This window comes from Opisthorchis viverrini (genome assembly GCF_000715545.1).
Source record: "Opisthorchis viverrini unplaced genomic scaffold opera_v5_470, whole genome shotgun sequence".
Lineage (NCBI taxonomy): Eukaryota > Metazoa > Platyhelminthes > Trematoda > Opisthorchiida > Opisthorchiidae > Opisthorchis > Opisthorchis viverrini.
Genome location: NW_008752124.1, coordinates 191,930 through 205,730, shown reverse-complemented (window position 1 = coordinate 205,730; position 13,801 = coordinate 191,930). Strand labels below are relative to the sequence as shown.

General features: G+C 43.9%; 2 protein-coding genes across 2 annotated transcripts in view; both read right to left on the bottom strand.

Annotated features, from left to right (window-relative positions):
* Positions 1 to 1,202: 1,202 nt before the first annotated feature.
* Positions 1,203 to 2,263, bottom strand: T265_11237 (hypothetical protein; the record flags this gene model as incomplete). Its single annotated transcript, XM_009177839.1, has 2 exons — positions 1,203 to 1,420; positions 1,909 to 2,263. The coding sequence occupies 2 exons, from the start codon at positions 2,261 to 2,263 to the stop codon at positions 1,203 to 1,205; spliced, it is 573 nt and encodes a 190-aa protein (XP_009176103.1).
* A 7-nt stretch (positions 2,264 to 2,270) lies between these two features.
* T265_11236 (hypothetical protein) overlaps positions 2,271 to 13,801 on the bottom strand; it is a gene marked incomplete at both ends in the record, with an annotated part of 15,217 nt that continues 3,686 nt past the window's right edge. Inside the window, 4 exons of the mRNA XM_009177838.1 lie at positions 2,271 to 2,421; positions 3,341 to 3,574; positions 8,468 to 8,616; positions 10,116 to 10,213. Of these exons, the coding sequence (XP_009176102.1) occupies positions 2,271 to 2,421; positions 3,341 to 3,574; positions 8,468 to 8,616; positions 10,116 to 10,213 (632 nt within the window). The remainder of the gene's footprint in view (positions 2,422 to 3,340; positions 3,575 to 8,467; positions 8,617 to 10,115; positions 10,214 to 13,801) is intronic.

The following is a 13,801-nucleotide window of genomic DNA, read 5'->3' as shown; positions in this document are numbered from 1 at the left end:
CGTCTGCACCCGAAAAGTGCACGCCACAAAAGAAAACAACGGAATAAGGTGCGAGAGAAACAAAGCCAGACTAAATTAACCAACATTTACACGGCAGAAGAGCAACAACGACGGCCTCACACCTTGCCCAGTTCTGTTTATCGCTGCAATGTGAACGCACGTGATGCTGCTGTTTTGATGTGGAACGTTGTTTCTCATCAGCTGTTTTCACATAGCTGTTCGCCCTTGATTCCCATTGGTTTCCGATGTCGCAGTCACGACGGTCGTTGACCCAGTGTCTGATTCTGTCTCACTGGTCGCGTGCGAGCGCAGCCTCGCGGATGGAAATTTCACAATCAAGCGGTTAGATCGTACGTTCTCACGAGAATCTTCCACGCGCAATTAGTGTAATATGGAGGACGCACTGTTCAGTGTGTAAATGCAACTTCACATGAAGCGACGTCAGAGCAACTGGAGAGTTACCAAAGGCAAGCAGTCCAGTGCAAGCAAGCCTCATTGGACACATCACATTTCTCATCAAAACATGGTGATGATAGTCCCTTGGTTTCACAGTTTAGCGACCAGCGATCCCAGCTTCTCCTCCCCTATTCTTTCCTGTTCTCCGTGAATGTGAATTCTCAACGATGGTATTTCGGTGAATTCATTCCGGTGAAGTTCGAAGACAATCACCATTCATCAACATACCATTGGACGGCACATTTAAGTCAAAGTGTAGAATCCCCTGTTTGAAACAAGCCGTCAGGACGAGTTTTGAATGGTCCTGTGACAGAAACTGCTTCCACCGAAAAACTGCGTAAAGTTAGACATTTTCTAGTCCTCACAGCAATCTTAAACCGGGGACAACCTGTCCAAGGAATCTCCTTCTCAAGTCTTTTGTTGACACTATCGAAGTGACTGGAACAACTGGTCACAACAACCCAATCCGGACTCACCCACTTACAGAGAGGTTCAACATCACCTGCATGAAAATCTAAGCGACCGAAAATCTCACATATTATACAAGCTTATATTGTTGCGATTCCGACCGCAAAACCCCAATCTCATTTTAACAAAGCATCACTAATAAGCAGCCGAAAAGGCAATACCGACCTGGATCAGGCCTACACCCAAAGATCTGCCAAAAATGAACCCACAACACCGGGTCTGTTGCCCCCGAAGGAAGTTGCGCAGTCAGTGGCACTCGTGCATCAAGGTTGTCGCCTTCAATGTGTAGCTACCCAATTTCCGAACAAACTGAACATGCCTTCGCCTCCAAGGCTTGGTTGTTTGTTCAGTTTTTCGGTGATCGAAATCGTGGCAGATGGAACCAATGTGCCTATGGCACACGGTTTATAGCTGATAAATTGCAGTGAATTGATCGAACCGTCGTCACATAGCAGAAGAGGACAATCGCTTGAAGTTAAGTGGTTGTGAAAGGCGACTGCAAATCTGTTTTATGAGGCGCACTTACAGACTACAGAAAGTGACATGATGTGCAAATTCAATGGTTCGGCCTACTGATGCGCAAATTTTTGTTTTACCTATAACAGATGTTCCCAGGTCAAGGACCCCTATAAGTACCATACTTAGTTGACACCAGTTTTCCTTCAATTTCGATTTCGTCATTTTTTTTCTCAATGAGACTTTGTTACGTCCTCCGTCTCCCGTTTTATTATTCCGGGGATTGCCGGGATTTTTTGTCATTAATACCGTCTTGCGGTGATGACGCACCAGTGGTCTTCGCAATGGTAACCGTGACTTCAGGTTAACCACTTCAATCAGTCCCACAAGTTTCGATTGTTGGCGACTTCATTTTATTAAAAAAACAGAAACAATTTAAAAGTACAGTTATGCAAACTATAAAAGTGGAATGCCTAAGAGGCAGTTAAACAATAAATGCTCCGTTAAGGTTTTGCCTGAGATATGTACTTAAAACCAGAGCTGTTGCAATGACCATCGTGAGTAGGCAGGATATGAGTAAGAAAACTTTTGCCACAGCACCGACTAGTTTCACCATTCTGGCCACATCGGCTTGGAGTAATTCCGTTTTCAAGTCACCAGTTTGTCCACTGCGTCCTTCACTGGCCAGTAGTAACAGTTGATCTGGGCAAGGCATTGTTTCGCATGGCTGTACTTGGATATGACCGTCACCACCACGGCATGCCAAACCTAAACAGTCTCGAGTACGAGAGCGTCGTCTGTAGTTCGAGATTCCACAGTTTGGTGTGCATACCGACCACGGAGTCCACAGTGACCATTTTCCACGTAGCTTGTCGCAANGCATGCCAAACCTAAACAGTCCCAAGGACGAGAGTGTCGTCTGTAGTTCGAGACGAGATTCCATGGTGTGCATACCGACCACGGAGTCCACAGTGACCATTTTCCACGTAGCTTGTCGCAAAACTCTCCGTAGGCTTCCTCAGCACAGAGACAGTGGCTTTCCTATGTGATGGAATGAAAGCGAAAACTAGTCGGACAGTGATTAGACCAGTATACAAACTTTCGAGCTTCTCTTATACGGATTTCCACATTTAAGTAGAGGAGTCCGGAATAAGGCTTTCAAATAAGTCATGGTTGTACGGCAGTGAAGCATCGGTGTTGAACACTGATGTCATGCTGTCGATGATGATGATGATGAGTGTGGAATATCTTGAAATGCTCCACAGTGCTGATAGGTGAAAACTTGCAAAATCTACTTGGTCATGTTGGATGATTCAGTCTCCTGGAGTTAGACACTGACCATCTGACAACCCAAAAAGACCTCTCTGGACAGTTGTTCTCGGTGTGTAGTTTCATTCTGTATATCTAGATCACCCGGGAAGGACTGTATAGCTATTAGTTATGAGAAGAATCAGCACAGTGCAGTCCAAGGATCTAGAAGGACACTAGAGTCCACAAGCTTCTGGATAGGAGTTGGTTACTCATCAGCGCCGTCAACGGCCACGTCTTGGAGAGGAACACGTGACCTGTTAGAGTTTTCGTTTTCAACAAGACTACTTATACCTACTGCGTGGTGATGAGGGTTTTGGGTTTCAATCTGCACACAAAGAAAGTACATGGGATGGGAGTTCTGCACACATTTATGCCCCAGGTATAATTCGTCTTATCTGAAACGGTATGCCAAGATGCATTCGTAGGCAGTTTGAAAACACGCAGTTGCTGACGTAGCATTTCGTCTTAGTCCTCGAATTCGCTTAGGTAGCACCTCAATAAAGGTAAGTTGTTGAGCGATGATTCTGCTATCCCCGCACCGCGAAGCTGATAAATTCATCCACCGGAAATGGTGCTATCTCGTCTAATTGGGGCATTGAAAGCCAATTCATAGTCGTCTGTACTCCTCATAAAAATGCAGTTTACAGACCGATACATCCACTGATTAAGCAAAAACGCATCCCACTGGTAGGCGAACGCGTCTTTTTGTTGAAGGTAAGAATCCACGACTTTGCCAGTGGATGTGCAAACACTGAGACCTACCTGACCATCTTTTGATGAAATGCAGTCCCCGTAGACGCAAACCCTGCTTAGACAACTATCACGAAGTCGAAGGCAATTTGAATGTGGATAGGCCGCATCGGACATGTAGCCATTGGAGCAGCTGTTAAAAATGAAAAAAACGAACCATTTCGACTTTTGTATTTAGCAACTGTCAACGGCTTTCACCGAAAACAGACGCAGCTTGTCCTGAAACCAATCGATTAAGCATTTATCCTGATCAGGACACATTAGGTCACATGAGTCTTTGTTAACACGTTGCAGTGATTGTGACGATACAACACACGCATTGGCCACACAGACGTGTGTGTGGGCATGGAGGTGGATGCCCTCTATACGTAAACTAAAACAAAGTAATCGCGGGACTTCACAGTGATCAGAATCTGGGGACATCAAAGGTCAAAATGAGTTAGTTGGCTTGTCCTCTTGTTTGCCACGTAGACTTTCTGTGTACCGACAAAAAACATCTCCACTTACTGTTCAGGTGGTAAATCGGACGCTCTAGGTGGGTGATGGAATTAGGGACGTGACACCAGCCATGGGATTGCATCACGACAGCCAGTACGGTGGAATGGATACGAGGGCAAGTAGTTCAAGGCAGTGGGCGGATAAACCTCGATTAATAATAGGAATTAATTAACCACAAGCTGCAAAGATGCCACTTATTTGGCTGCTGCCAGAGGCTTCACTGTACAGTGCCTAGGGACTTCTTATTACTCTGGTACAGTTATTCCAAAGTTTGAGCGATAACTGGCGTTTACGTAGTGCGGGCTCAGGAGGTGCAGAATAAGGATGGAAATTCAGTATCTCTCCGGTTAGCTATATCTTCTTTAAGCGTTTTAGTAAATAGTTAAAGGGCGAGTAAAATTATGCTGAAGTCTACAAAGGTGGGAACACTTGATCTAGCAGTTCGTGAATATGATCTCTACCAAACGTACTTGTTGAACACTGAGTTTTAAAATTTGCTGAACCGACAAATCGTGAACCACACGCACGCTGGATATCAGAATGACCAAGAGGTTAAATTACAAGTTACCGCTTAACAAATGCAAAATAACTGGGTCTTCATATAGGCTTTAACAGTCCAAATAGGTTTTCTGCTGACCAATTTGGTTGGAAACCAACCGGTGGTCATTTCCTGAACAATTGTCTGAATGTAATCAAACAAATGAACAGACGATGATTCACGTTCGCAAAATTCATTCGACCGTTCAGTTGTTCTGAAACATTTCTGAACGTTTTTGAGATTCGGTAAAATTCTGCTCGCTATACAGTCGAGACCAAAATTATCATGGTTTCATATTCCAAAGGTTTGTCAACTAAAGACAATGAAGTTAAGGAGATCTAAGCATCACTTCTCTCCAACGACCTTTTGTTCAACGGAGTTCAAGGCAAACAGAAATTCCAGAATCGGTGAGCTCGAAAGCTCAACTTGCATCCCCTGGAAAAAATGACGAGTATTGCTGACAAGTGCGTTATTACTCAAACACCGACTTCTACCACATTTTTCACCGAATATAGAATAGGAGACCCTTAATCCTGTGTTCACGCCTCAATATATTTTTATTTTTCGAAGTTTCCCGCGCCTAATGAAAGCAAAAGATGAAAAAAATTCGTCCACAACATTCCGTGGCATCTTACTCAGGGTACAAAACAAAATACATCCGAATCGCCACTTCACTCTCCAAGTGATTTAGTTAGGGGCGCCTCAGCGGATGAGGACTAGAATAACATGATCAATCAGCTGAAAGAAAGAAGTACTGTGAGCCTGGTTATAAAGGCCTACAGTTATGTGAGACAAAGATATTACCCCGGGCGAAAGTGACGATCTCACCTCGATTGATAAGTGTACTTTGTACATGCGTATTGGGTCTGCTTATTGAGCTGTGTTTACTACCGCTACTACTACAGCATGCTTACCACCAGAATCGGTTGGGCACCATGTCCTGTAGGATTTCCAACCACACGCAAGCAGAAGTACGTGGGTCTCATCAAGTAAGACGAGAATATCTCACAGTACTCGGTAAGATCTTAATTTCGCGTTGTCATGTATCACCAACCTTTCGCAGAGTTTGGAGCCGACGGCAAACGGTGGTTGGACGTGTGTAGAGCACTTTAACCGGACAATATTTATTTGCTACTCCAGCGATGTTGGTTTGTGGCCGAGCACCTATTTCCGCATCAGTTCGTCACGGGCATGCTCCTGTCAGATTTGTTATGCTACAAAGGTATCATGATCCAATGTTTGGGGGGCGTTCACGGTCTGCAGATCAGAATGGCCAATTTTAGCAGCCGTAAATTAAGGTTGCTCTCAGTTACTTTGTATACATGGCACTTAAGTTCCAGTGAAATTTGTTTCTGACATCATACATGAAGAAAGGTGGTGAAAACTACTAACGTTTAAATGATGCGTATATTTATTTCCCTTGTCACGGTATACTCGGACCTTTGTCGAGATAGGTAAATCTATCGATTAAAGCGAGCACTTCAATTCTAAGTAGAAATTCTTGAGGCAAGGTTTTGCACTTTGGGAGCATACAACGCATGCCGAAACAAAAGACCACTTCCGGTATTCCTTTCAGAGTACACTGTGAGGACTGATAAGCGTCAATGTTGTCCGATATAGCGTTTTGCTTCGTGGGATTTCGATCTCTTGGAGTGTGCTTCTCATGATTATGCCAGTGGAAAACTTAGACAGAAACGGAGATGAAGATCAGTCCTGACTAACCCTACCAGCCATGAGGAAGCTTTTAGTCAGTTCATTGCACACTGCAACACAACCTGACCAGTGTACGATGTGTATCTACATATTTCAACTATACTCTACAAATTCAAAAGACCCTTTAGGCCGAGGAAAGCCATGGTTGTTCGCCAGTACTATGCTCAATCACTTGACATAATGGGAAGATGCAGTCACTATACCCCATACTGGGACGGAATCATGCTTAATGCATTGGGAAATGCGTATCGCGTGCCGAGTTCAAGTGTTGCAGCATTACTGAATATGGTGCCTTTCCGACTGCACTGGTCTTGTCAGTTTACTGAACTTTCTGGTTCCTGTCCACACGCTTCATTCCAGCAGATGTGTAACCGATCGGTCGGACCCGGCGGGATGCAGCGTCTTGCAACAGATAGTGACGGCGACCATTCTATTGTCTATTGGTTCCTCTGTACCTACTCGAGAATACGACGAGCAGCATTCTCATCGTCGTTTGTAACTGTTAAGATGAATGTTCTCCGATGAGGCTTATCGTAAAACGTTGCAAATTGCGGTTTCCGGGGCTTTTCTAATGCTATATAAGAAGGTCGGTCCATAGATTTACTCAAAGGATTTCATGAGAATGTGCATCGGACGGGATCGTGTTCTTGGTCCACCTATGTATTGCAGAATGGTCGGAAGTTATGTACTGGACCTCGCTGTCGGTGACTCATGGCTATGTGATCAGCTTAACCACATGGTCGCGCAGCAGCTGAGGGACGGGGAATCAACTGGGGGTAGATACAGAGTTGCGGCAGGCACTTTGCATCTGAATTAAATAGTCCAGCAACAAAAAGCCCACAAACTGAGGTGCCCCACTCGTGTGCCACTTCATCCAGCTATTTCGACTGCGCTTGATCTGGAGGGTCGTTGCTTCTCGACTGCTTGATCAAAGCTACGAACTACGCGGATGTAAAGAGCCATCACAATTTCAACTAGTATGAGGTCTACTAGCGAAGGAGAGTTGGACGGCAAAGCGTTGCCCGTTTATAGGTATCAAGCCAGTTAAGGAATCGTTGCCTCAGTATGTGACGGTTTAACCGACTGCTCAACCAAATTAAGTTCGTATTCGATAGGGTCTAGAAAGCTAGGGTACTGTTATTGAGTTTTCGAAAATGCGAAAAGCATCTATCCATAGAGTATCTGGAATTCACTTGAGGACGGTTTTCTAGCCTATTTGCTTAAGGGTGCGGAGTAGAAAGCTACAATAAAAACAGGTGACCGGACTCTAAAGAGCGGACGCGAGGTGGCAAACGTGAGCAGCAGCTCGTAACCGGTAGATTTCTCGGGTTCCTGATTAACATATCTAATCAGGGATCTAGGGGAGAGCTGTTGACATATAGGGAGGGACTTGTGAAATGAAAATAAAAAAAGTAGGAGAAATCGGCACTTTCGTTTTTCCGCTAATATCATTGCTGTATTCGGTGAATAAGACATCCCGAACGATATAATCACGCTTGCTTGTGTCTTTCACAGCTGTGTGCAGACTATCATGTTTGCGAAAACCAAGAAGGGAGGTCGACTAGGATCCAGAACTAAAATCTTTGGCTCAGAAGTCACATCGAAAGGTGATGATTATCGACTACTAGAGTAGTCGAACTTTAAAGGGACATGTGGACACGCGCGTTCAAACTTTCAACCTGGAAACCTTGGGAGCTGTTTGCTACAGCTACGTCCATCTACCAACCTGCTGGAATGGAACCTGTGTGTGGTTGTATGGTCATCCCCTAATGCAGATCATTGGATTGCTGAAGAATATAAGCCTCCCATCATGAAAAGGCCTAGTCACTTCGTGGTAGGTTCGTCACAATGCGCCAACCAAATGGATTTCGCTATTACCCAGATTTCTATCCCAGGATCCCATCAGTTATCCTATCTGTTTTGAAGTATAAACAATGGCGCCGAATCCTCTACCTGTCAATGCATGAATTCCCCTTTGTACTGATCCCCACCTAACTGCTTCTAGTTGGAACCATATTAAGTTTGGTTTGATAAATCTGAGTATCAAACTTAAATAAATATACTTGACAACACAACATCTGTGAATGAAGATGATCCACTCTCCGAGAAGAGCGATGTTTTACTTCCGACAAACCTCACTCCAAAACTGACCACAAAAGAATGAGGATACTATACGAGCATCCCGTAATATGAATTCTTTGAATAAGAATCTCAAACGCAAAGCTATTCTCACAATATCGACACGCGTAGGAACTGTCGTCAGTGAACTGGGCTTACTTGCATTTATATGCGTTGGAGCCCAAATAGCCGAAACACATACCACCTTCCGGTGAATTGCACGCTGCATTGCCAGCTAACATGCGTGGATCTGAGGTGTCGATGCAAGGATCCCTCAGTTTCTCACATCTTGGTCCCATATGAGATTCCTTTGCAGGAGAATGAAAACAGCAGTGAAAATAGCAGTGTTATCTGATTTAAATACTATCTATCATATTTGCTCCATGCCTCTCAGCCTAAAGATAGTAAAACCTTCAACAGGGTCAGTAGTAACAAAATATGGACTACGTATGATCCCGAAGATAGGACGTAATCAGTCCAAGCCAAAAGCGTCTACTCAAAATGATATTCGCAATATGGGAGACAATTACCTGGATTCACTGAATCTAATCCACCAATAGAACGGTAGGGAGTTGAAGGTGTTCTGCTGTTGATGTTCAAACTGTACAGGGATGTACCGGTGCGTCACAATTCTATGCAAAATTCATCCCATTGAGTGAAGTACAAACTGGCGCATTTGCAAACCAAGCAATTATTCTGATATTGTTCTATTCCCCATTCAGCTATGCTGTATTCAGCGTCACTGGCTCACGACATTTTGTTGTGAGCCGCTCAGCTATCAGCCGAAAGAAATATCAAGAATATTTCTATCCTGCACAAACTGTTCCAGAACCTCACTAAGGTAGTCCAAAATGGAATGGATCCAATTATTTCAAACACTAAAACGGACTGATAATTTTTTAAATGTCACTCGTTTACGCCGTTTCCATGTTCGCATCCTACCCTGGTGAGAAGAAAAACTCATTCGATGATAGTGTAGATTGGATTATCTATATAGTTCGGCCTTTGTGGTGCACAAGGTCAGGGCAGCAGTGCCTTCGAGATAGTACTCCGGTAAGGCAAATTTGGAGATGACATAAGTGGTTCCAAGACAAAAGCGCACCGCTGTTCATCTGTTTGTAACCCCTAACATGCTGTTCGATCTCATGGCGAGAGGCATTAGACACATTCCGAATATAAGGAAAAGAAATTTACAGCTCAAGTACACAGCGCAGATAAAAACAAACGCTGGGGACGACATTCTAAAACTTCATCAAAAAGTTGTACACCAATCTTCTTGTCTACATCGAATTGAACCAGGTCAATATCTGACTTATTGTGAAAGTCGCAAATAAGGCATCTTGGTTCCTCAGACCAAATTGGAGCTAACTCCAAGTTGAATCAAAGGTTCACAGTGTTTGTGAGAGTTCAATATATGGACTACCTATCCAATAAGTGCGAAATCTGAGAGTGAACTCTCCTTCCCGGCGTTCGCACTGCGTTTTTGAATATACCACTGACGATCTCTAATCAGAAGTCGAAAAAGCATACCGGATGCAATCGACACAATATGGAAAGTATAATAGGGTGTAACAATACGAATAAGAAGGTATGGCAGAGGGTGGGTCCATATGATAAATTACAGTACCTTGTTTACTAAAGTTATTATTTTGGATAAATATACGACAACCAAGATATGTGGCATAAGCGGCAAATTGCAATGTGACAACCTCTCAACTACTACTTTGGAATTCACTCATAAACGACCGGATAAAAACTGAAACTTTTTGCAATGAAGCGAGCAAGGAGAGATAATTAAGAGACCAACCCGACAAACACAAATTTCTTTTCCTTCTACATAGTCACGTCGTTGTGTTCCTTTTTCATCGCAGTAAAGCTCCCAGCGAGACTTGGCCACACAAGCACCTGAAAACAAGAAGCTGACGGAACTCAGTGGGGACGAAAACAAAACAAGCTGTTTAACCGTGTTATCGAAAAGTGAGACCAGATGAAACAAGCAAAAGCTGGCCTTAGGCTTCAAACGTGTCGCGATCCTGCAGCAAACGAGAACTGTTATACTCATACATATTTGTGAGAAGAAACTCGGTTGATATTTTCAATGACCCTCAAACTAATAGTTTGGCCAAGGGCTGTTTATACGCCGTTCGAGAATATGGCTTTGTATTCTTTCTTCCGCTGTTGTTCAGCGGAGTGTGTTGGGCGCACGACACGGTAACTTAATAAGAGAAAACGGGAGCATCACTAGACTTAACGATTCAGCCAAAGGCTCAATCGCGTCCCACTTACTTGAGACCGGGCACAGTCAATCCGAACGAGTCGTTTCATGTCATTTACTGAGCACCCAATAGACTGCCAGTATCGATCCCGGAGCGTGACTTGACTACAGCTGAGGCAGTCGCCATATCTCTGCGAGACCCGGTGTTGTGCTGTCAAAAACGTTTCGTATGGACAGTCTGCTTTGGTCATGTGACACGAGTCAACCGACCAAGTCCCTCAATGGCCCTCCAGACTGTTTCACAGCATCCAATTAGACGCGAGGTGGAGTGTGCCAACGATCAATCATTCATGTCTCCACTTCTTGATTTCACTAACCAATCTTCATTGCATATTTCCTTATTTATCCCTATTTCAACCTGATGACGAGATCCAGGAAACACTGATGTTGGTCTCTGTTTTCTTGTTCAGATTTGGTTTTATTGTAGGAGAAATACAAAACCTGATATAGACGTCAGTGGCCCTCAAATGCTGGTTTCTTGGGGAAATCTGTGGCAGGCCATGAGTCGCAAGTACAGAAACGGGATGTGGCGTATCCCTGCTCGTGTGGTACGTGGACTGTGACTATCTTAGTTCCCGTTTCTAGCTTTTCAGTATCCTGCATCAGCAACTCACTCTAAGTAGTTCTCCACCAGAGCATAAGATGAAACTGATAATCTATTATGTATATATTCTGGCCTCCAGCAAAGAACTAGAAGCCTTGTTGGCTTCCACACTACCTGCAGTGAAAAATGTTTTTCAAGGGCAACGGCGACGAAGGGTGTTATTCGCTAGTTCCAGAAGCCCATCAATGGATTTGTGTACATACTGAAACCGCAGTTCAGACCCTAATTTCTCAATCCACTCCACTCGTGGCCTTGTCTGATCAACGACTCAATGAAGCTGGCAACATAAAGACATCTGGTGAATATGTACACGCTCTTATGTATTCAGTTGAATACACGTGCATTCACATGGCCCGTTCAACATCACTGATCTCCTGATCACAAATGAGTAGGTTGACGAACGTGCATACCAGACCGGTATGGTGAGTGCACACATACTCTAGGGTTCTTATAGTCCATATAAAAACAGTTGATAAACGAAGACCTGACAAGCAGCCATTGATGGAGGAGTATGGTGCAGACAAAGTTCGTTGAGACTGTTTATTCCACTGCTCGCAGGGATATGTTGAACATATGAAGTGGAACCAAGCAGCCAGTCAGATGTCATATTTTCGATACGGTACCCACTTTTCGGATAAACAGCTGAATCGTCTATTCAATGAGCCTGAATATTTACCGTTGAAAAATCTCCTGAATCTAATTTTCCGAAAATAAAGTCCCGTATATTCCGCTCAGTCTCTCCGCACGAAGCAAATAAACATTTGAAAAAATTCTCCACCATCACTCACTAGAATTTCTGTGGCCTTCTCCTCGAGATGCAGAATTATGCTGTGTAAAGAAGGTCAATATTTGTGTAGATAAGGAATGAGTGTTTCAAGAGCTGAGCGAGTTATTCAATTTTCACTGACTAAGACGGTGTGTCCAGGTCGTATTCGCCCATAGATCCAGTTGGTCGTTGCTTCGATAGCCAGCCGCATAAGCACAATAAAGTACAGAATTAGGAAAACACATCTTCACCCACTGAAGTAATCATGAATGTACGTGGGCCGCTCACTTGCTGATTTGTGCAAAGTAGGTTGAATATTCGAACGAGACTTGAATCAGTTTCGGACAATGCATCTTGTTTCAAACCTGTGTTTATGACCAAAAGAACACTAAAAATAATCGATTTTCCTTGTTGCACATCGAGAGACCTAGGGTTATTTACCCGTTCACTATTTCACTTAAAGCGCGTGTTGTGGTTGCCTGTCTCCGTTTCACATCTTATGTTTCAAATCTGACACTGCCTGCATTGTCCGAATACCGCTCGCCGCCATTCATCTCCATAATCTCAATCTAGCTTATCCCATCTGTATTTCATGGGATGCCCATAACTACAGGTGAAAGTTATCTGAATTCAGCGTCCTCCTTCAGTTAATTCCATTCAGTCAACCACCACACTGAAAGCTAACTTAGTTCCTGATCAAAAGGACCCTTTGATTCTGATTATTCACACTAAGCAGGTATTTGGCGTCCATGCGACGTCGAATGGACCTATTAACGGTTGTAGAACAGTCGTGGAAACCTATCTGGTTTACTTCGACCCCCAGATTATTGTTAGTTCAATGTACTTCCACCAGTAGCACGTTTCCACTTCAACCTGCTGATTGTTTGCCGTTTCGCTTCACCGCTTGTGGATACAACGTGGTTGAGCTACGGCCGCAGTAAAGGGATTTGTCCTTTTTTCATTCTGATATCCCTTATAGAGCGTTTTTTATTGCCGAAAGTTCTAGGTTCGCAGCCAGTAAGTTGTCCACTGGGAGATCATTATATCAACGTGAAAAAGTAAGATTGACCGCGGAAACTGCAATAAAGTTTCGTGAACCCTGCACAGTCACGCGCATTCCTGAAGTTGTCTGCGGTCCTTTCAAGTCCACTCAAATAAAGCGACATTGATTCACCAATTAGATTGGAAATGGGTCCTTGATGTGTTAGCATCATCTTCGGTATCCTGTGGTTGGTCACCCTATGGTTTATTACAGCTGCAGTTAGCACATGCCCACTAATAGGGTCAGCTGCCGCCTCTAGCCACCGTGAGGAGTGCTCTGTCACAATACGTTAGCCGACACGTGACACTAACCGATCATCAGCATCAATATCAGAGTTAACACCGATGCTTCAGTGTCTACAACCAAAAACTCTATTTGGTTAGGTTTAAAACCTTTAAGTGGAAAAGTTGGTGAGGGAGGGGCCTAGAGCTAGCCTGCAGCAAGCATTCGGAGATAACTAAACTTTCAAATACCCGGTGGGACAGCCTGGAAAGAAATCCAATGACATCAGTGAGCTACCATTTCATGCAGTGTCCCAAGCTAAGTGCCTGGAATCGCTAGGACCCCAGCGTGAGTGGTTGGCCGCACCACTAATACCATCAACAACAACCAAACTCTTCATACTCTTTACATTCTGTTGGGGATATGTGGCCGCACCATACCATCAACAACAACCAAACTCTTCATACTCTTTACATTCTGTTGGGGATATGAATATCCCTCCCCCCAAAAAAAAACAAACTATTTTTATGTGTCCTAGCGAACTTCCGGCATCTTCAAGGTCAAACTATGAATATATATATATA